This window comes from Talaromyces proteolyticus, assembly GCF_021365285.1.
Source record: "Talaromyces proteolyticus strain PMI_201 chromosome Unknown BGW36scaffold_11, whole genome shotgun sequence".
Taxonomy (NCBI): domain Eukaryota; kingdom Fungi; phylum Ascomycota; class Eurotiomycetes; order Eurotiales; family Trichocomaceae; genus Talaromyces; species Talaromyces proteolyticus.
Window position 1 is genome coordinate 1,738,535 of NW_025764287.1, and position 22,047 is coordinate 1,760,581.

Genomic DNA, 22,047 nt, shown 5'->3' on the forward strand with positions numbered 1-22,047 from the left:
TATTACTGGAAACGTGGCCGTAATGGCTCGGCACGAGACAAATCGTTTCAGCAAAAAACAGGATACGTGCAGCTATAAGATGTTCATCTTGAGATCTCCACTGTTCGGGAAGCACTTGAATTCAGTGCTCTCCTACGCCAGCCCTTGAAATATTCTAGAGAAGGATAACTAGAGGATGTAGATGAAGTCGTCAATCTTCTTGATATAGAAGCCTATTTGGATGCTATTGTTGGAGTTGGTGGTTCGGAAATAGCCGTGACCAAGAAATATGACGTCGTGGTCTTTCCGTATGCGGCTAGTGCTCCACATCGGGCATGGCGCGCCTGTACGCCACTTTGACCCTGGGCATGTTTGTCACGCGCCCCACCGCTGTGGCTGACGATATACAGACTGTCAGCCCTTCTCCTTTCCAATCATCGACTTCTTTTCTCCTTTCTCTCGTCCTTCTTACCCTCCATGGGCCTAGCTGACACTCGCCGGCATCCCTTCCGAGCTAGCTCGGTCTTCTACGCCTCGACCTCCCACGTGGAGCTACGTAACACTAAGAATGATAGTTGCTCTTGCTCTGATCAAATCACTTGCTCAGCAGCCTGGTTGGGCTAACTATACGTGGCTACCTCCCGTATGTTTTGTATCGTACTTTCCCAACTCGGTAAATACCTCATAGGTGCTCTCAAGCTAAAATGAGATTGGACCACGTCGTCACCTGCGTCACTTGTCAAGTGGCTTTGAGCCTTTTTCACAGCCACACCTAACCAGTATATAAGGAAGTCCATGCCCGCTTTTGACACGATACATAAACTCTCGAAAAGCCTAGGTGCCTTCTTATATCCTCCTACACTGCAGCTATCTGTGATTCGTGTTATTGGTGCATTCCAACCTTAATCCGGATATTCTGACTTGATTTTAACAAAGCTGACCAGGACTAAGTTTCGCAGGAAGTCTCTAACATGGCTAGCCCGTACTCGTTTCTCGATCGTGATCACTATGGATTGGATCCGGGGTACTGCAAAACGTGCCATCTCAAACTCCAACCCGTTTTTGAATACGGCATCGGTCCAAAAAAGCCTTCTGAACTCGAATCAATACTTGCAGGCACCCCACAGCCTTCTCAAGGCGTCCGCAAGCATCTTTTATTTTGCTCGAAATGCCAGAAATATGATGATGCAGACAAGATGCCTCGATTAGATCTTCCGCAGTTTTGCAAAAAGTGCTATCGCGAGCTCAGCCCCTTTACACCAGATCACCGTGAACTGAAAAATCTCTCTCGACTCGAAACAAAAGTTTCAGGCATCGGAGGATCTTCACAAAGTCCTCTCCAGCTTGACCTATTCTGCTTTAAATGCCGAACACACCTTCACGCAAGAAATATATCACCCACAGTCCTACGCTGTGTATTCCCTAAATGTATAAAGCCAGCCACGACTTCTGTCGGCTATTGCAAGGAGCATTGTGACATTGTAGATGCTCGCCTAAGGATGGAAGCAAGCCAGAATAGCTCGTCCTCAAATACCAGGGTGGGCAATCTCCCTACATGGGCGAAAACCAAGGGATGGAAAGACAGCAGCTCGAATTTGGAGGGATTAATTCCCAGGAAGAAAGCAACACCACGTCTCGGACATAATAATTTGAATGCAAGTTCAACTGAGCGATTGAAGACTACTCTTCGAGAAGCACAACTTCCGAAACCCAACCCCCTTCTTCCGGGTTCGTTTCAGAAGATACACGTAGACACCAGTCTTCTAGGGGAGCCACAACGTCCGGAACTCAATCCCCTTCTTCCGGGTTCGTTTCAGAGGATACATGTAGACACCAGTCTTCTGGGGAAGTCGCAGGGTCCAAAACGCTAAAAACCACCTGGATATACGGTAGTATGACCATCTTCCACGCAAGTGCACATAAAACGACCAAGGTGAGTAACAGGCCGCATTCAATTTCAGACGCGTATGCTCATGATCTACTTGTGAACAATGGTAAAGGCTGAGGCATCAGGACCTTTGAGTGCAAACAGTTATCTCAGAACGGTCGTATATACCGGTGTGTTAAATCAGGCCTGGATGGATGGGCACTAAGAGCCTGATATGTATGGATTTTTTTTAGGGATAATATGGTAGTAGTACCACTAGGTATATGATTACTATGCTGGGATGAAGGGCTCTGTGTAATTGTGATATGAGTTGTATGAATACATGATGTATAGGATAGCATTTCTAAAAGCTTTTGTGTATATCCCATTATGTCGGCAACTTCAATTATTTCCAAACTAATGAGGGTTGTAAAATCGGGACATCGAGCAGCTGTCTTCATCTAAGATTTATATTATTTTTTTCTGCACTTTGTCAGAGCTGTCGTGACCTACCCAATGATGATACACCTCTCTACGCCAAAATGGCAAGACTTTGCGGTCGAAACTAGCCACTATGATGCCCCTAGACGCAACATTGGAATTTGAAATTAAAGACCAGGCTGGTGGATATGGATTGATCAAAATACTGGCTTAGAGTGCAAGACGGTGTCAATCGGACTCAGATGTAGGAGTGTTACAAAGAAAATGATCATGCCTCGACTTTGGGCCTGCACCGAGGACCGTGCGGAGCAGCGATCATTGAACGCCTTCGCGCCGCACATTTCATTTATGTAGGAACTTCAGCATACCCATACATACGCCCATACAACATTAACCCCAACCCTCTAATCAATTACCATTACCAATATCAATAGAGCGTATACCTGCTTACTATACTTGATACTCACGAAAAAGAAAAAGAAAGAGAAAGTGAAAAAGGTGGAATATCTTATCCTTATCCTTAAAAACCAAGACAAGTAGAATGATATAATAAGTTATTGTAAATAAAACCCGAACCAAATCCATCAAATAGAAAGCCCAATCCGTTTAAAATATCATCGAAGCGTTGGTTAGCCGGGATATCGACTAATCATTTTTTATCAGCCTGGAGACAGCAGACAGCAGATGGCGATGATATGAGGGGAAATGCGAAAGGGAAAAAAGGAGGAGTAAGCAAGACGACATCAAGATTCAACATGCCTGCTAGGTAAGGTAATGGAGCTAAATTCTAAGTAAGTGATTGATTCATCGCACATCCCATACCATACGTCCGCAACACACGCACACAGCAAGACAGGTAAAATAAATAAGCGAGGAAAGGAAAAAAAGGCGAGGCCAATAGGTCAAATGATGTACAGGTGTAGGTGAACAAGAAAGAAGGCGCGAAAATCAATAATTCGTAGAAACGGGCGCTGGATCACCAAGACAAATGAGAGAGATAAAAGACAATATATCCAAAGCCACGGAGACAAGCCAGGGTATGACATATAATGCTAAATATCGTAGCACCTCCGATACTCAGGCACCGCCGTAGCATCTCCCACAAGACATTGCGCCAGTTCAAAAATGATGATGACAAACCAATAGGCAAAAGGGCGAGACCAGTGGTCTGCAGAGAAGAGATGTACAGATTCAGATATGGGTATAAGGATTTTAAAACAAGAAATAATGATTAAATGTCCTCGGGATCCGTTCACAAGCCATCGGTGCCTGTCTCTACGCCGTCTGCAGAGTAGCTGATGCTCGGGTCGAATCCGAAGCCGGCCGTGTCGCCATCAGTGTTTAGGAATGAGTCAAAATCGAAATTCTCCAGAATTTCGGGATTTTCAAGAGCACTGAAATCAAGATTGAACCCAGATGGCTAGAATGCATGTTAGTTTTATATTTATATCAGAAAATTTATGGTTAGATGCTTACATCTGGCATGAGGTCACCAAATCCGGGGTTGGGATCTGGTTGCTGTGGAACCATTGGAGGTGCAGGAGCTGAAGTGGGCTGTTGCTGGGTGGTCGTTGTAACATTCGGCACATTTTTATTGAAGGAATTAGGATGCTGTGGAGTAATAGGTGTAGAGGGGGTAGGAGTCGGGGGAGGCTCAGCCTCGGATGAGGGAGTGGCAGCTGCTGCGTTCGCCGCGGCGGCGGCGGCCTTCTTTGGAGGACGCTACAAGAATGTTTAATATAGACCACATATAAGAGTACTAAGTTGTCACTTACCTTTCTGTTCTTCTCAGTGTCCTTTTTCTTCGGCGCGGCCTTGTTCGACTGCTGTGGAGTCGGCGGTGCCTGTGAGGGAGAAGCAGGCTTGCCACCAGCAGGGGGAGCAGAGGGTGGTGGCATTGCATTACGCTCTTGCGGAGTAGGAGCCGGTTGAGTAGCTGGCGATTGCTGAGGCATCATCTGTTGGCCTTGAGGACCCTGGGCTGCTTGCCAGTTACCACCGGGCATGCGGTGATTAGGCCCTGGTTGCATAGCCTGGCCCATCTGAGGATTGAATCCTTGGTTAGACGTAGGCGGCCGCATACCATTAGGGCCACCAACCATGCCATCAGGCTTCATGAAGAATGCATTATTCATATCCGGAGGGATTTGACCGCCGTTGAAATTCATGGACGCTGGAGAGCCACGGCCCTGTAAATCGCCAGCATTGGGTGAGCCTGGAAGGCCTGACTGAGGAATCTTCGGAGTTCCTCGCTTGATTTGCTCGCTTGGGTTTGGAGATGTTCCCGCTCTACTACCCTGTGGCGAGGTACCAGGAGGTAGACCGGGCTGGCCAGGCATGGGCTGACCATCGGGGCGAGCCATGCTATCCTGTTCCTGGCGCGCCATCATCAAGCGTCTTTTGTTTTGCTGCTCAAGTAGCATTAACTGCATTTGATAATCTTGAAGGGCGTGATTGCCGCTTTGACCGGCGGCATTCGCCATTCCGGCTCGAACGCCGCCCATCTCACCGTTATAAAGTTGAGCGTTCATCATCTGAAGGCTCTGGCCATCAGGCATCTGCGATAACATGTCGTTTTGGTTCGGCATAAGGCCGGTGTTCATCAAGCCGTTCGGGATACCCTGATTATTCATTGCTGAGTGCGAGTGATGAAGAGCCAGATTCTGAGCATATACCTGGATGGATTTTTGCTGCGCAGCTTGACCTGACTGCTGGAAGGCTTGGAACTGCGCAGGATTCATTCCTCTTGGGTTGATCCCATTCTGCATCAACATTGCCTGCGGATTCAATTGACCCGGCATTTGACCCTGTCCCCGACCATTTGGTGTCATTTGCTGGGCTACCGCTTGAGCGCCATCGAGTCGAGGTCGTTTCGAAGGCGAGGGAGCATTTTCGGCCGACGATGGTGACTGAGGCCGGTGGCCATTCATGTCCATATCCGACTGCTCGCGTTGCATCTGCATCTGCTTGTTCTGGAATTGGGCCATTTGTTGGGGGGTCCTAAAAATCATTTATCAGAACTAAACCAAGTCGGGAAGTAAAGAAGAGTTGGAAAAGGCGACATACATTCCTCCAGTCGAAGTATTGTTCTGCAAGGCAGCCTTCTGCAGGTTGACTGGTTGCATTCCATTGCGGCGAAGGTTAGCCATTTGATTCTGCATCATTATCTGAGGTTGACGTAAAAACTGTTGGTTAGCTTGTTCTCGCAAGCGCATCAGATTCTAATTGTTGGTGTCAGCAAGTGGAGTTGGGGTAAATCATCCGATCAACCAACCTGGGTGTGTTGAACAAATTGCTGGGCCATTGGATTCGACGAGCCTCTTTTACGTTGTGCAGCAAAAATATCCCAAAACAGGCTAAACCATTCGAATAAGAAAGAGTTTCCGCTATCCATTGGGACACGGGGGCGGGGGAATTCGTCAGGGATTTTGATTTTTTCGTCTTTCCCATCGGTCATCGACGTGTCTCCGTCGACACCGTTCATATGGTTGGGACTGGTTTTTGGTTCGAGATCAGTATCTAGTTTGATGCTGTCGTCGGACAGAAGCATTCTTGCCACTTCGAACTGGCCTCGCTTCAAGAAGTAATCGTAGATACAGGTGTTCAGTTGGATATATAGGTGATCTTGAGAAGACGGCGGTTCATTGCGGGGAGCAGCTGAGCCACTATTCATCATGGGGACTCCCCCGACAGGACCACCAGGCATGGGATTCATCCCGGCCATCCCAGCGATGTTCATCGAATTCATGGCTAGGAGCCCACGCGGGCCACTTCTAGCTCAAATAAAAACTAGGATATGGTAGCCAGGCTGCTTAAGTGTCGAAAATACGCGTGATGCGTAGCACCGAATTGTCGAGGCCGAGAGTTTGATGGGGTCGCGCGACCGAGGCGATGGTCTTATAAATGATGTCGCGTCGTTGGTTCCTCCTCGGGGGCCGGTTCGTCAAGAACGCAAAGGAGACGGCGAGGCGTCGCGAAGGGATGCGTTGGCTGACCTGGAACTGGATATCAAGCGCAACGTAGTAGTAGATAGGAGGGGTCCAGAGCACAAAGACAAATGGAGATCACGCGAGAAAAAAGGCGTTTCGGTGAGCGGTGGCGAGGCGGTGACCCGGGATTGTTACGAGAAAGGGACGTAGCACCAGGCGGGACGACGAACGGAGACCACAGCAGCGTGATGGACGATTGCGAGGTGGACAGTCAATGACCAGAGGGGAGAAAAGAGAGCGCGAGGCGCACGCTGGTTGATGATCCGGATACGGCAACGGGCGCTTAAGAGAAGAGACAGGAGGCAATCCAACTATAACTAGTGGCACAGCACCGACCGATATCGACGACCAACGCTGGGCTGGGCTGAGCGGCGGGCCAAAAATAGCGAGCACGACAGGGCGGAGTGAAGGGAAGAGAAGTGAACAAATGAGAGCCCTCAGGGAAGTAAATTGCACCCCGGTGGTTGAGATGGAGGCAGGCTGATAGAGCGAGACACAGAGAGAGGGCAGATCGAAGAAGGTTGGGCAGGCAGGATAAAGGTGGAAAGTGGTGGATCTGCCGGGATGGAATAAGTGAATTTGGGGGGGGAAGGGAAGGCGATACCTGGGCGGGAGTGCCGCTGCACTGCAGGGCAAAGAAGCCGCTTCTGGCTGCTGGCGCCGCGCCTATTGGTCTGCCGTCTGCGGTGGCCGGGCCGGAAAAACGTTTGGGCCACACTAAAGGAGGCTGGGAGCGCGCCGCCCGCGTACTTTTCAGCATAGCCGCTGCCTTGCTGCCTTAGGCTGACGTCGTCGCATACATGACTTACATACAGATTGGCAATTAACCATTACATGCATGCAGACTCAATATGGGGCCGACTGCCGTTTGGGATCGTGCACACTGTCTTAGAGGGCTGCTAACTTACTAGGCTAAATTCCGAATGAAAAGGAAGCGACTACTCTCTCAATCATATATGTCATTTACACATTTATGAAGAATGTACGGTCATGAATATACACCAGGGGCTGGCTGCGCACTTCTCAGAACAAACTAATGACGGGCGGGGCGTAGGCCTTGCCTCTCTGGGACTAGCGCATCACGTGGAGCGGCTTCTGTGGATCGGCACCCTTACGAGTAGCACTGTCCTTCCAGTTCGCTGTTGTTCTGCACAACAGCTGTATCAGATTGGACATGTGCAGCGCGGGGAGGGTGGGAGAGATGTGGCAAGGTGAACAGCGATAGACCTCAATTGGTGGGTGGAAATGCCAATCGGACGGTGTCTGACGAGCTTTTGGTTTCAGAGTGGTGGTTGATTTGTCTGATTGAATGATGCAGTAGTGGTAGTCTAAATGATCAAGGAATTGAATAGGAATTGAATACGATATGGAATATCACTGATATCTACAACGCCAGACGCCTCACGCCTCCTGCTGCATGAGATAATATCCCTACTCATCATCCGGTGGCATTTCGTCCTCGATATATCGCACAAGCGACACCCGGATTTCAGTTGTGTCGTTGCCTCGCAGCACGTCGCTGACAAAGTGTGCTTCAACTTGCATTTGGACCTAGTTTGTAGAGAAGATTAGATGTTGGATTCCGCACTACCTTGTGCGCACGCATGCCAGGTGACCGGTCTTACCATTTCTAAAGCCCCTCGTAGCACGCCACAGAGGATATTCGAGAACCATAACTCATCTTGCGCTCGCCCATCATCAGGCAGCTCGACAAAGTCTGCCAAGGGGTTCTCATCGAAGACCAGGGAAAATTGTTTATTGTCGCTTGTCCAATTGGTGACAGTGGGCGTTATATTAAGGAAGATCTTGAACCCGACCTACGCATATCAAAGTCAGTATATTCCAAATATTCAGTAACAGACATAGCCGTTTATACATACCTTCGAGATCATATCAGCAGTCTCCCTGAAGTTGGCGCACCGTCCGGTGTTCGACTTGGCAAAAAAGTCCTCAATCAGACGCATGCCTATATTATATCCCATCTTGTCTAATTGCTTATTGACCTCGTGATAATCTCCATCATAATCTTGGCATAATTGAGCGACGATTGTTCCATATGTCAGAGTCACTAACTCGGCATTCACTTTGTCGATTTTTGTCCTGCATCACCGTATTTAGAATCCTGGACCATATCAAACTCGAATCGCATTTCTGCTAGGAGATGTTCGATAGTAAACTTCGAAATGTGGGAATGAACTCACTTCCAGATTCTAATAAGCAGTTAGCAACAATTCCACGGAGGCTAGGCGCAACAATGGTCTTACTCTTCCCCTATTCGGGCCGCTTTGGTGGTTGACGACATCTCTCTTGTAATTAGAATGGTGCAGTCTTCAGGTCCTGACAAGCACTATGCTTCTTCTTCTTCTTTTTCTCGTATTATAAATGCAGGCGCTTGAACTCGACGTGTTGTTGAATCTGCGAGATCTTGTGTGGGGAAATGGCCGAAGATAGGTCCGTGATATAGCCGCCATAAAGCGTTTAGCGCGCCTACGCGGGCATCTGGATTCTGGATGCCCACCACGGCAAGCTTTACCAGGCGATCACAACCGCGTCGAAACTGACTTCTCACTTCGAATTTCCTGTGCACAACGCCATTTTTTCCCCCTTCAAATATACTATCAGGAGGAGTATCACACAGTCGTCATGTCCGGCGAGAAACGCCCGGCTCCTGAGGCATTCGGCTCCTCCAGCCAGCTGGTCGTGAAAAGACAAAAATCTAATACCGACCTGAATTCGACTTCAATTTCTTTGCGGCCTAGCCAGAACGATGCACTCATACAAGCTGTATGTATAGCCCTCTTTGTTACTTCAATACAGTCATCACTCGCCACCAAATATCAACGTGGTTATGAAATGCTAATTTTGCTAGCAGATCCCCCGAACCAGCGGTCTCGCTGCTCCAATTATGGAGCTTACAGGTATGCTCCATGACTCTCTTATGACCTTGCGATTTCCGGTCTGACTCGGTGAGAAGGCCATTCTGGGGAGATATTCGCAACGCGATTCGATCCTACAGCGCAAAGTATCGCTTCTGGGTCTATGGACCGTAGCATAAGTGAGTTCTGGATAATCTTCCAAGCTGCTATCCAGCTAATGAGATTCGTATAGTGCTATGGCGAACCTACGAACAATGCGAGAATTACGGAGTACTCAACGGGCACAAGGGAGCTGTGTTGGATTTGCAATGGTCAAGAGACTCTCGTCTAATTTTTTCGGCTTCGGCAGATATGACTGTAGCGAGTTGGGATCTTGAAAGCGGCCAACGGATACGAAGACACGTGGGTCACGAGGAAGTTATAAATTGCTTAGACATTAGCAAGCGTGGCCAGGAGCTGCTTGTTAGCGGCAGCGATGATGGCTATATCGGGATTTGGGATCCAAGACAAAAGGAGGCTCTTGATTTTGTCGAAACAGACTTCCCGGTTACAGCTATCGCGCTATCTGAAGCTGGAAATGAGATTTTCACTGGAGGAATCGACAACGATATCAAGGTCTGGGATATCCGCAAAAAGGCAGTGGTGTACACGCTCGTCGGTCACAACGACACTGTCACATCCCTTGAAATATCACCCGATTCACAGTCTCTGCTATCCAATTCTCATGATTCTACTGTTCGCACTTGGGATATTCGACCCTTTGCCCCTGCCGATCGCCATATTCGGACGTTTGATGGCGCACCCGTGGGATTGGAAAAGAACCTTATTCGGGCCAGCTGGGATCCCAAGGGAGTAAAGATTGCAGCTGGCAGCGGAGACCGCAGCGTTGTGGTCTGGGACTCGAAGTCTGGCAAGCTCCTTTACAAACTTCCCGGACACAAGGGTTCCGTAAACGATGTTCGCTTCTCTCCAAACGATGAGCCTATCAGTAAGTCTATGGCATGTTCTTCGCACACGGCTTTTAGCTGACAAAGTACACAGTTGTCTCTGGCTCATCTGATAAAAATATTATGTTGGGAGAACTCGGAAAGTAATCGCATTCATACTACGCATCCGCATCGCACGTCTCTACAGATCAAAACAAGATACATTTAACTAGTTCCTGCGCCGTCACACTTTGATGCAATGCAGTTGAAAAGACACTATTAGAGCATCACCACTGGAACCGAGAACGTAAAGGGCACCGAAGGCGAGACATTATAAGGGGAGACCTTGTCAGGCTCGCCAGGGGTGTAGGAGTCGCCGCTCCTGTATTACTACTTCAAACCGGCGATTTTTTTGGACCGTGATTTTTGAAAAGGGGAGCGGGAGTTGTACAATATTAAATGAACCCCGGGTTTCATATGTGCCCATGATACCATATCTATTTGCATTGATTATCTGACTTGATACTCGTCTGTTGCATCTGAGACTTCGCATAATCACGCGAGGCGGCGCAACACCAGTAGATGATATGGAATCGGCACTAGGGCGATACAAAGAAAGGAATTAATGTTATCAATTATTGGATAGAAAAGGCTTGCCGAAAAATGGTGCCGCACACCCGAAACAGGAGTAGCTGTAGCACGGATACTCCCTAGTTGCAGCTAATCCGGCTAGTCTTGCTGCGTGCTAAATAGTAGGACTAGCAAGAGTCTCCAGCCTCACGGCGCCACTGTTATCTCTGCGTGCGTAAGCTGGATGCGCTCTGCGTTTGCTGCTCACACTCATGCTAATGCATAGTCGTGCTGTGTTGTCTGTTATCATGTAGAACACTGCAGCTCTCCGAGGTCGCATTCAGTTATCGACATCTCCTAAGTCAAGGCTCAACAGGGAGCCAGGCGAGAGTTAGGACTTGGGGGGAGACGGGGGAGACCAGGTGCTCTGCCGATCTCCTGGAAGCCATGGCCAATCGCTAAACATTGTCAAGCAATCTGCGTCCGGCGTCTGCAGCCCCTGCTTCGTGGCGCGATCCCGGCAGGCAAAAAGAAGCTCCCAGCCTTGACTGTGTCCGGCCTAGCCTGAGACCCTAGCTCTGGGCGGAGATGGAGGAGGAGCAATGATCAGGGGAGGTGTGCAGCGATGAAGTTCCCTGTGCTTCACCACCCGGCCTCGATTGTCAGGCCATCCATGGCTTTTGACGTCTCTGCCATGCCGTGCTTTTCCGCCCGTCCTGTACTGTGACTATAAACCATCGTCGCTCACTACTCTTATTTGTTGCTACAAAGCTCGTCAAACTGCTGGACAGTCCGCGAGTTCTGTACCTTGTCCTGCTTCTTGTCGCCGCCATTGCTTCCATCCAATGCATTGCAGACAGCCTATCGTTGTGTCACTCCACAGTCACGGTATCTCGCCATTCGATACGAATAACATATAGCATAAGAACTCGTCGTGTTCTTCTCCTGACATCACTGTCCTACAACATACACTCCAAATCCAAACAACCCTTGCTACATTTCTTATTTCAGCGATATTTATACGATACCCTTATATTACAGCATCAGAAATAGTCATTAATAATGGAACTTCCTTCTACCTCTTCGCATACTGCGGCAACTGAGCACAGCGCTCATGAATCTTATTCAGCCTTCACGTCGGACTTCGAGGCAAACAGCTCGCAAACACACACATCTCCTGTCTTTTCTAAGCAACCAAGGCTGAAACAGAAGATTAGTCGATTACCACTACGTCTCTTTGGGATACCAAATAAGAGGATCGGGCAATCCTCCGAGGATGTCATCATGCTTGTTCCGGAGCCATCATCTAGCCAACATGATACGTCCATGCAGACAGACAGCACAGCCAACTCACTTCCTTCTACGAGTTCATCAAATAGAACGCGACGGAGACCAGAGGTTACTGCATGGATTCGAGAACCTGCGAGGAAACGAAATGCCTCCAACCGCGTGAGAAGGTCTTACCGGAAGGCTTTGAAAGACCCGGCAGTCCGCAAACATCTGGTGATTTCCGTGATATTAGGGTTTCTTCTTATTTCGACGATAGCTATGTGTACGTTCTTTCCCATAAAATACATGCATCGGCATCTAACATTTATAGATCTGGCATTCGCCCTGGCCTCCGACACGTTTCAAGGCCAACAGTTTCACGTCCTAATCATCCTATTCATAATAATCCTCGCAATAGTCTTCTGTCATTCCGTTGCACGTACATGCATGCTTGCCACTCGGTTTGCAAGATACGGTACCACTCTTCATCGAGTACCCAGTGTCGTCGGCCCCCGAGGATATGCTCAGCCTGCAGAACCTATACACGTCATCCTTGCTCGAGACGAAGAAATCGCCGAACAGGACCAGACCAGCCCCGGTCAAACAAAAGTCACACCGCCACCGCCAGCCTATGGTCTCTGGCGCAATAGCGTGGTATGTTTGGATCATAGACTAGTCAATGTCAGAAACTAACATTTGTATCTAGCGCATCGATCCAAATATGATTCACTGGCAACGAGTGGAAGCAGCCAAGGCTCGCAAAGCCAATCGCAGTGAAACCCCAGAGCCAAATACCGCTAATCGGCCGCCAAGTTATATTTCTGAGAACGGGGTAGATTATGTTATTGAAGCGCAACCGAGATCAACGGTATCTCATCAAAAGGAGCTTACAACATAGGTTCAATCCTAGGGAAGCGTTGAATCTATTTTGTATTGAACTTGCTAAAAGTTGCGATTTTGCATTGATATTTTTGCTGGTCTCATTCCTCGCTGCATCGAAACTGCTATGCGTCGGAACTATTAAATAGTAAATAATCTTGCGAATGAATAAACGATGGAACAGTAATGCAATTTTCAACAATAAACAGTAAAGAAAACGAACAATTATGTACAAGAATAAACATTCTTTGTATACTCAAAATGCAAGTCGATCTAGAAATTAATAATTAGGACTGTAGTAGTGATATCTGGCCTAAAATAATTTATCCGCTCTTAGTACTGGACACCCGATCTCGCCACATTCCAAACAAGTAACTTCTCGTGCCGTTCCTCTTACAGCTCACAATCCAAAGTCTTCGAATGAAGATCCATGGATGTTTCCCCATCAAACACCATGCTACACCTCTAAAGCCAATGACTGATGATCCACCCATCCTCTGTCGGCGATGCGCGCACTACGTCAGTGCCCGCAGTTATCATCGGGCTTGTCGTCAATATGTCTGAGCTACATGGTCATTCTGGCGCTCTGGCTGGTCCAGGTCCAGGCAATGAGAGAGGGTCAGATACATGAGCTAAGGTAATTAATCCCAATTGCAGTACCATTCGAGACCGCACCACCGGGCATACCTGGGGCCCTGCTGACAAGCTCCAACAGGAAAGAAACAGAGCAACTATTCTACCACGGCTTCGACAACTATATGCATTACGCCTTCCCTGAAGATGAGCTTCGACCGCTTTCGTGTGGCTCTCTAACCCGCGACCGAGAACATCCAGAGAAAATCGAATTGAATGACGTGCTGGGTAATTACTCTCTTACACTGATTGACAGCTTGTCGACGCTAGGGATATTGGCGTCTAGTAAAGAGTCGGGGTCGAAGGCATGGGGTTATTTTGAGAATGGTGTGCGCGACTTTGTCAGACTGTATGGAGATGGGTCGCCGGGCCTGGCAGGGCAGGGTGAAAGGGCGCGAGGGTTTGATCTGGATAGTAAAGTGCAGGTCTTTGAAACTGTTATACGGGGTCTAGGTGAGTGCTGTTGAAATGGTTATCATTTTAGAATTTGAGCTGACGTCTTTTTTTTATGCTTAAAGGCGGTCTCCTCAGCGCTCATCTTTTTGCAGTCGGCGACCTACCTATCAGAGGTTATACTCCTCCAGAAGAAAACAGAGAATATGCGCGGGCTTGGGACAAAGGTTCTTTTGGACCTGGTCAAAAAGGCATTGGCTGGTCAAATGGCTTCGTGTACGATGGTCAACTATTGAGACTTGCGCGAGACCTGGCCGACCGAATTCTTCCTGCATTCTACACACCAACCGGGCTTCCATATCCCCGTGTGAATCTTCGATACGGTGTCCCTTTTTTCGAAAATTCCCCCCTGAACAAAGCAGATAGTGATGGTAATGCCGATTCTAACGACCGGACTTCAAGTTTTAGTCAGCCACGAGAGATTACTGAGACGTGCAGCGCCGGCGCTGGCAGTCTCCTCTTAGAACTCACCACGCTTAGTCGATTGATTGGTGATGGACGTTATGAAGATCTTGCCAAACGAGCTTTTTGGGCTGTTTGGTTAAGAAGAAGTGATATTGATCTGATTGGCGCTGGTATTGATGCAGAGACAGGTGGATGGGTAGCCCCATATTCTGGTGTACGATAACTCTCCTTGTATCGTGTGAGGTGCGCTAATATGAATTCACAGATTGGCGCTGGAATTGACAGTTTCTTTGAATATGCCTTCAAATCACATATTCTTTTATCGTCCGGTGAGCGGCCTGAATTTGACCCAAGTAATCGCTGGAGTGCAATGGACAATTATTTTCTCCCTCTTGAAGAAATCCATCATCACCCTGAGGCCTATCTGCAAGTCTGGGAAGATGCTCAGGATGCAATCAAACATCATGTCTATCGTGGACAGGGTTACCAACATCCACACTTTGTGCAAGCTGATATTCAGACTGGCGCAACGCGAGCATTCTGGATTGATAGTTTGAGTGCATTCTATCCTGGTGTCCTCACCTTAGCTGGCAAGATTGAGGAAGCAACTGAAATCCATCTTTTAGCTACTGCCTTGTGGACTCGGTTTGCAGGGTTGCCAGAACGTTGGAACGTTGTCACTGGAAACATAGAAAATGGACTTGGTTGGTGGGGAGGACGTCCTGAATTCATTGAATCGACGTACTACCTGTACAGAGCGACTAAGGATCCGTGGTATCTGCATGTCGGAGAAATGGTTCTGCGAGATATCAAACGGCGTTGCTGGACGAGATGTGGCTTGGCTGGTCTTCAAAGTGTCCTCTCTGGGGAGCTTCAAGACCGCATGGAAAGCTTCTTTTTGGGAGAAACGGCAAAATACATGTATCTGCTTTTTGATTCGGACCATCCTTTGAATAATATTGACTCGCCATTTGTCTTCACCACAGAAGGTCATCCCCTGATTATTCCCAAGGAAACTTCAACACAGAAAAGAAGTCATGCCGAGTACAAAAGTAGTACGACTGGGATGTGTGAGATTGCTCCTCACCTTCCGCCGCTTGGCTCTTCTTCAACTGCAGCTCGTTCGGATATATTCCATGCTGCGAGTCTAGCACGCTTGCATCTAATGGAAAAGCGAGAGACGGGAGGCGCGTTGGTCGAATTCTCCCGTGATTATGCAAGTGTGACTGTCTCCGATCTGTTTTCTCCATCCAACTATACATTCTACCCATGGACTCTACCCCCAGAATTAGTACCATACAACGCAACCAGCGCACCAATGTCTATCCGTCCTACACTCGATATATCCTTCCCAAACCTCCCGGGTATGCTACTTGGACCAGGGTCAGTGGAGAGAGTACGAGATGGCGTTTTCCTGAAAGCAATAGGCGGCATGCGACTCGGAATGGTGCAAGACTTACCACTCAATCCGGACAAGACTTGGCCAGCAGCGTCTGCGGATGGATTTCGCATACAGGTAATCAACAACGTACCACTTGGCAAAGATGAAAAGGTATATTTATCGCGCGAGGTGACATTTGGAGTGCTTGATTCTGATGATCCGAACTTTGCACGGGTCCAAGACTCCATTATGCTGGATATTGTCATCGACGTCGAGCCAAAGATGCCAACAATGGATAATGCTACAATGGCTATTCCAAATGACCACATCACCATTCACCATCAGCAAGAAGCCACGGTGAACAAACCAACCCCGTCAGCCATGGTCTCCAGTGAGGAGCTTATAAACGCAATTTCTCGCGTGTCAGGCATGAAGACCGCTCTATCCTCTCTAGTGAGCCACGTTTCCTCCATCATACAGGAGGAATCTACAGAAAAAGCACAACACCCTGCAGACCCGCTACTCTCGCAGAAAGAAACCCCCAGCAACAGAGCAATCCGCATGACAATCCCAGCCGTCAATTCCATCGGACTAGGCTCAGCCCCTCTCCCCGAAGTCCCCGACGCCACTATCTTTTCCCACAACGGCAAACGATCCACCGACCGTCTCACATGGTCCAATATATACCTCGCCGATGAGCTCTGCGACGGCCAGCTCCCAAAAGACGTGCCACGCAGGTACGACGTGCTCATCATCAAACGTGGCGGATGCAGTTTCTCCGACAAGATACGAAACATCCCCGCGTTTCCTCACTCACGAACGTCGGGACTGCAACTCGTCATCCTGGTTTCGTATGAAGAGCACGACAATGAAGTGATGACCGACACATCGACCTCGTCTTCTTTTCTCGACTACCACATTCTCAACCGTCCGTTTACATCCACCGACCCGGGGCTGATGCAGCCCAAAGCGGCGATTCTGTCAGAACCGTTTTTGGTTCGCCCTCACCTTGATGAACCGCAGTTCACGACGGGCGGGTTTGTGAGACGGCATCCGCTGGGTGTGATTATGGTTGGCGGGGGAGAGGAAACGTATAACTTGTTCAGGGATTCGACGGGCCTGGGGATTAGAAGGAGATATGCGATGAAGAGCCAGGGGGTCCCGATTGCTAATTTGTATATGATTTAGACATACATATTTTCTGTACCATAGCTACCTACGTATGTACGCGCGGCTCTGTTTAAAATGGTTTCATTGTTGTATTATATCAATTATTCATTCGACACTATTCTCCAACTTCTAGGTATCTGTCTGAAATTCAATTTTGACAATCATCATCAAACACATGTGCTGACAAGGATACGTACCAGGATCTACACCTGCAGCCCAGCCGCATAACCAACATTCATATTAAATATTAATTAATCTTTTGCGGGGTACACACGATATCTCACTCCGATCCCACGATTTCATTCCCAAATGGCCCGTCTGTGCAGCGTGCAGATTGACTAGGCGCGATTGGGCTGGTGATCATCTATTTGTACTACAGAAGATTGCTTTTTCTTCGTTGAGGAGGGGCAGATGCTTGTATCGTAATGGACTTTTACATAAGTAGTTGAAAAGGCAAAGGCCTTGATAAGGTGATACGACAGCCGGAAACGTGCAGTCGCTTGATTGGTATGGTGTCACAGCGCAACGTTCCTTGAAACGGTGACGCAGCTGGATATTATTAGACACGACAAAAGTGGGCTGGCTGAAAGGTTGTGTGTTTGTTAGTCATAGGAAGAAGGTTACTACATGTACATGTAATGATAATTATATTTATAATTATAATTACATATTCTGCTGAGGAATATTGCACGATTGCGTCAACGGCTGCTAATGGATGGCGTAAGGCGATAACGTGTTTCTCGAAGGAGATGGTGATGTATCACGGCCGTGCAGATCACACATCGTTGCTGATTTTATGAGTCTATTTCATAGTCTGCGCGTAGGTGGGCAGCATGCGCTGGCCGAGTTGAGCTGTCTGGCGGCGAACGGCTAACTTATCTCCCAGCCTCGAGATAGCAACAGTGATTGAATCGGGTTTGATAGAGGTTCGTTCGCAAGCCCACCCACCCCAACCGCGGAAGGTAGGTGAGACTCTCGACTCTAGACTCTAGACTTGGAGTACTGCTTATCCGATTCCTTACCGTTCGCCTTTCGCTGTTTCGCCGTTCGCCAGCCAGATCATTGCCTAATGCATCGAGTCAGGCAGTCTCACGGTGGTGAGTGGTCCGCGACCTTGCGAGGATGGATCTAGACTCTCGCGGCGACGGGGATGAGGCACACAAGCAAGACATCGCCAGGCAGGCTCCCGGTCCAGACAGGCCGAGCCGGGTACGGGCCGATCGATAGGGTGTGAGTCAATGATATCAATAATAATTAATGGTGTTTGACTGTTGATACAACATGTTAGCGCGGCTGGCTGACCACTGTTGTCGAGCAAATACTCAGAGCAGTTAGAGCCAGGCCTGCTGATTCGTCGCGGCGGAGCCAGTGAGGCACGTTGCGTGTTGATTGCTTGATAGGAGGGGCGCTTCTTGGTGGAGGGGCAGTGTCAACTCAGAGATACGCCGGTGGCCATGGCGTGCTTCTATTATTTATTAACTCTCAGTGAACGCTGATGCGGTGTGTCTGTAATACTCCCCTGTCATGCTCACATATATTCTTTAGAATGTAAATCTCGTTACTTGTGTTCTCGTCGCAACCTAAATTAATACACTACACATATTTTATTCACACTGTATAATATGATATAAAAGACACGGCCTTGTATCTAGTGTTTAAATATTTCCAACCGATAAATATAAACGTATATAGATATATAGATATATAGATAATGGCGGAATAATACCGTACCGTAAATACACGGATCACCTAGAAATTAGTACTGTTACTGTCCCTCATTTTTTTTTTGCCGCATCCTCCCCTCCTCTCTTATCCTGCATTTCTCGCCAACTCCCTGCCTGTCTTTCCCTTCTTTCTCTTCTCTCCTCCAGCATGTCCCAGTCGACTTCTCAGAATGCCTCCACCACCGCCCAAGAGCCCGGACAGCCCGCCTCCAATCCCTCCAGCGCCACCGAACTCGCCAGTCTTAAGATAAGACTCCGCCAAGGTCTGCGTCAGTTCCCAGACTTCCCCTCGCCAGGCATTCTGTTCGAGGACATCCTCCCCATATTCGCCGACCCTTCCCTGCACGAGGCTCTTATTCGGTCACTTGAACTGCACGTCTCGGAAGCCTATCACCAGAAACCGGACGTCATCGTCGGCCTCGATGCCCGTGGTTTCCTCTTCGGCCCCAGCCTGGCTTTGAGGCTAGGCGCCAGCTTCGTTCCTGTTCGTAAGCAGGGGAAGCTGCCCGGCCCTTGCGAAACCGAGGCCTATCAGAAGGAGTATGGACAGGACTTTTTCCAGATGCAGGCAGATGCCGTGAAGAAGGGCCAAAAAGTGTTGGTGGTGGACGACATTATCGCAACAGGTACTTCCCTCCTTCTTAGTTAAACCTATCCTACTGGCACCCATTACCCTGGCGACATATACCTCCAGATTGCTGGTTTGCTAACAATGTTTAGGAGGCTCGGCCGCTGCTGCTGGAAATCTTGTCAGGAAACTGGGCGGAGACCTTCTGGGCTTTGTCTTTATCCTTGAACTCGATTTCCTCAAGGGCAGAGACAAGCTGCCAGCGCCTGTCTTCACTCTTCTACACGGCCAGGAGGAGAAAATCTAGGTTCATGACTGTCTTCCTTTTTACGTCTCTTTGCGCTTCTTGGTTTCGGCACTCGATGGATATTAGCAATAGCAACCGATCGCCATTCTGTTTTGTTGACAGTTTTTCCATAATACCGGCGCGGACTCGATCCGAGGCGATTTAGTGAATATAAATAGTCTCATACCATCCCCCCACCCAGATAACGACATCACGCCCTACTCTGGAATGGTCTGAGCAATTCGACCGGATGGCGAGAACCAGGCTTGGTTCTGGGCCGTGGCTCATCTCTCATCTCTACTTAATACTAAACTCAGGATTATCTTGGTTTACATCTCAGCGGTTTTGGCTGAGGGACGCTTCAGCTCTAATACGATAGACACTTGGCATTTGTTGCTGCAGAATCGATTGATTGTATATAGGTTGCCTGGACAAAAGTGCTTTATATCATACCATAATACCTAAATACCCCAATACCCAAATACCTAATTATCTAATTATCTAATTACCTAAATATCACAATATCACAATATCATAACTAACCGTAGAAATTGCTTGATTATTGCCCCACCACCCGAGCAGGCCTGCCAAGCTCATCACGTGCCCGGGCGGCGCAGAAATTATCCGCGTCGCCTGTTGCTTATTCATTCTTCCTTCCTCCCAGCTGCCTCTCTGCCTCTGCCTCTGCCTCTGCTTCTGCCTCTTACTGTCTGACTCCTCCGCTCCTCCCAATGTAAGCCAGTCACCCTCCTGGGTCCTGACATTGCCTGTCACCTCAGTCTCCGCCCATCTTATTATGTTATTATGTCTCCCGCCCGAGTCCTCGAGACCGTCGGCCAGAACACGGAGCTTCAGACGCTGGTCTCGGCGCTGGATGCCCTCCTCGTAACTACTTATCAACTCAGCTTAAGAGAACAGGACTTGCGACGCAAGGTGCAGCTGGCTCATGACGAGGTATGTCTCTTTCGCTTTTCTCTGCCTGTTATTTGTTTTGCACCATCTCCAAATGATGAGAAAATTTTATCAATTAGCTCTAGATCGTGAGCTGCTTGCAGCCGTGACTTTTTCGCATGTATTACCTGATGAGATGTCTACACATCACCTGTTACATTATATGTCGATATTCGTCGGACAGAATCTAACTGGACACAGTATCAGAAATTAGCCGACCGAGTGGACGGAGGCTTCCAAAAAGGCGAGGAACAGGTTCTAGCCCAAATCTGCCCTGGTGATTCTCAATCCTGGCTGAAACTGGACCCGTCCCTGAAACCGCTAGAGGTAGTCGATCATCTGCGAGATGTCGGGCACATCCAACATCAACTGCTCGATGTCGTAGTAGCTGGAGTCAGCCGCTGTAGACCCGGGGTGGCGACTCCAAATGGCACAGGCTCGGAGATTAGGTCGAATCCGTGTATAGTGGCTGAAAAGGCTCGACGGCCGTCTCTGATTGAACGAGATTTTACTACCACTGGCGTGCGAGGCAGTCTGAGGTGTCCGTTTGCAAAACTCGTCGGTAACGATCAGTCTGTAAATGGCACTCAAGACGGGCAGAGCTCGACTAACAAATGTGAATTTGACCCTATCAAAGCTGATCTTGCACCGGAGCTTGCGTCTAGTGCAGGTGTCTCGGCTAGGTCCTCGGCGGCAGCTCGTTGTCCTATCAGGTACATGGACGACCACTCTCCGGAGGAGCTCGCCCAATACTTTGAGAACCACAAGCATGAGATTCCCAGAAGCCATGCAATATGCGTAACGCGGTTCCAAAGGAATGGAGCGACTATGAGGCAGATGGATGCTAAATATGGCAGCTTGGTGAACATGATACAGGGTCTTGGTGCAAAACACAAGGCTCTTCTTCCACATCCAGAACACAACGGAAGCAGCTCTACTCCGGAGGAAAGGGTAGAGAAATGGGCTGAAGATGTTAGTTCCAAATCTCCGCATCCAGCAACTCTGAGTACTGTCGAAGAGGATGGGGCTGAGGAATCTCCAACCGACCGGACCAGCCGCTTCGAACGTCCTCTACGTGAGATCCGTGTTGGCGAGTCTCCTAGTCGTCCTTGGGGTATTCCCGTTCCTGTTTCCCACGAACCTCTGAGCGCTATGAACAGCCCGGTTGCTCCGGTGCAGGTTTCGGTGTTGAAAGACACGCCAAATCTTGCTGCTGACAGCGAGATGCCTTCATCATTGCAGCCACAGGATTCGTCGCCCACTCCGGGAAGACCACGAGGCAAATGTCCTTTCGATCACAAAGCGTTGATGCAATCATCACCTGATACCCAGCCGACGCCGCCTGTTTTAAACAGCAGCGCGCCTCGCGCTGCGTCCAGTAGTGCCAACAAGGACCCCCTTCCACAAAAACAAGAGAAGACCAGCGAGGGGCTGAACATGCCAGCGGCCAAGCCTGCTCAGATGGTTTTCAATGGCCCTGTCTTCTTCGGATATTCTGCGGAAGACGCTGCAGCGTTGATGCAACAACTTAGTGCAGAGGCCGAATAATGTATATACCACGATTTGACTTGCTAGCGTATTGGCGATCTACATTATGAATACATACCAATAATTTACTATCACTGTACTCACTACTCAGTGTACTGCGTCTAGACTAGAGATGATATTGACATCCGATAT

At 48.8% G+C, this 22,047-nt stretch overlaps 9 protein-coding genes across 9 annotated transcripts; 6 read left to right on the forward strand and 3 right to left on the reverse strand.

Annotated features, from left to right (window-relative positions):
• Positions 1-399: 399 nt before the first annotated feature.
• Positions 400-1,933, forward strand: BGW36DRAFT_45774 (uncharacterized protein). Its single transcript, XM_046221989.1, has 3 exons — positions 400-622; positions 679-868; positions 931-1,933. The coding sequence occupies exons 2-3, from the start codon at positions 775-777 to the stop codon at positions 1,848-1,850; spliced, it is 1,014 nt and encodes a 337-aa protein (XP_046068413.1). The 5' UTR covers positions 400-622; positions 679-774; the 3' UTR covers positions 1,851-1,933.
• Positions 1,934-3,539: 1,606 nt separating this feature from the next.
• BGW36DRAFT_363407 (uncharacterized protein) lies at positions 3,540-6,035 on the reverse strand (the record flags this gene model as incomplete). Its single annotated transcript, XM_046214462.1, has 5 exons — positions 3,540-3,707; positions 3,764-4,009; positions 4,063-5,287; positions 5,354-5,508; positions 5,562-6,035. The coding sequence occupies 5 exons, from the start codon at positions 6,033-6,035 to the stop codon at positions 3,540-3,542; spliced, it is 2,268 nt and encodes a 755-aa protein (XP_046068414.1).
• Positions 6,036-6,297: 262 nt separating this feature from the next.
• On the reverse strand, positions 6,298-7,239 carry BGW36DRAFT_45910 (uncharacterized protein). The gene is made up of 2 exons (XM_046222035.1): positions 7,185-7,239; positions 6,298-7,080 (listed from the first exon to the last, which is right to left on the reverse strand). Exon 2 carries the CDS (start codon positions 7,034-7,036, stop codon positions 6,560-6,562), a length of 477 nt encoding a protein of 158 aa, XP_046068415.1. The 5' UTR covers positions 7,037-7,080; positions 7,185-7,239; the 3' UTR covers positions 6,298-6,559.
• A 396-nt stretch (positions 7,240-7,635) lies between these two features.
• On the reverse strand, positions 7,636-8,696 carry BGW36DRAFT_348753 (putative TRAPP complex component Bet3). The gene is made up of 5 exons (XM_046213274.1): positions 8,541-8,696; positions 8,478-8,486; positions 8,157-8,376; positions 7,902-8,093; positions 7,636-7,827 (listed from the first exon to the last, which is right to left on the reverse strand). The coding sequence occupies exons 1-5, from the start codon at positions 8,576-8,578 to the stop codon at positions 7,708-7,710; spliced, it is 579 nt and encodes a 192-aa protein (XP_046068416.1). The 5' UTR covers positions 8,579-8,696; the 3' UTR covers positions 7,636-7,707.
• Positions 8,697-8,919: 223 nt separating this feature from the next.
• Positions 8,920-10,246, forward strand: BGW36DRAFT_431630 (putative U5 snRNP complex subunit; the record flags this gene model as incomplete). The annotated part of the gene is made up of 5 exons (XM_046221009.1): positions 8,920-9,060; positions 9,149-9,194; positions 9,251-9,331; positions 9,385-10,140; positions 10,194-10,246. 5 exons carry the CDS (start codon positions 8,920-8,922, stop codon positions 10,244-10,246), a joined length of 1,077 nt encoding a protein of 358 aa, XP_046068417.1.
• A 1,728-nt stretch (positions 10,247-11,974) lies between these two features.
• BGW36DRAFT_303708 (uncharacterized protein) lies at positions 11,975-12,815 on the forward strand (the record flags this gene model as incomplete). Its single annotated transcript, XM_046211905.1, has 3 exons — positions 11,975-12,200; positions 12,249-12,571; positions 12,624-12,815. The coding sequence occupies 3 exons, from the start codon at positions 11,975-11,977 to the stop codon at positions 12,813-12,815; spliced, it is 741 nt and encodes a 246-aa protein (XP_046068418.1).
• Positions 12,816-13,302: 487 nt separating this feature from the next.
• Positions 13,303-16,856, forward strand: BGW36DRAFT_303287 (glycosyl hydrolase family 47-domain-containing protein; the record flags this gene model as incomplete). Its single annotated transcript, XM_046211865.1, has 4 exons — positions 13,303-13,433; positions 13,512-13,882; positions 13,948-14,501; positions 14,553-16,856. 4 exons carry the CDS (start codon positions 13,303-13,305, stop codon positions 16,854-16,856), a joined length of 3,360 nt encoding a protein of 1,119 aa, XP_046068419.1.
• Positions 16,857-18,641: 1,785 nt separating this feature from the next.
• BGW36DRAFT_387581 (adenine phosphoribosyltransferase 1) lies at positions 18,642-19,889 on the forward strand. Its single transcript, XM_046217138.1, has 2 exons — positions 18,642-19,188; positions 19,283-19,889. The coding sequence occupies exons 1-2, from the start codon at positions 18,711-18,713 to the stop codon at positions 19,435-19,437; spliced, it is 633 nt and encodes a 210-aa protein (XP_046068420.1). The 5' UTR covers positions 18,642-18,710; the 3' UTR covers positions 19,438-19,889.
• A 331-nt stretch (positions 19,890-20,220) lies between these two features.
• Positions 20,221-21,915, forward strand: BGW36DRAFT_303854 (uncharacterized protein; the record flags this gene model as incomplete). Its single annotated transcript, XM_046211922.1, has 2 exons — positions 20,221-20,370; positions 20,569-21,915. 2 exons carry the CDS (start codon positions 20,221-20,223, stop codon positions 21,913-21,915), a joined length of 1,497 nt encoding a protein of 498 aa, XP_046068421.1.
• Positions 21,916-22,047: the final 132 nt, after the last annotated feature.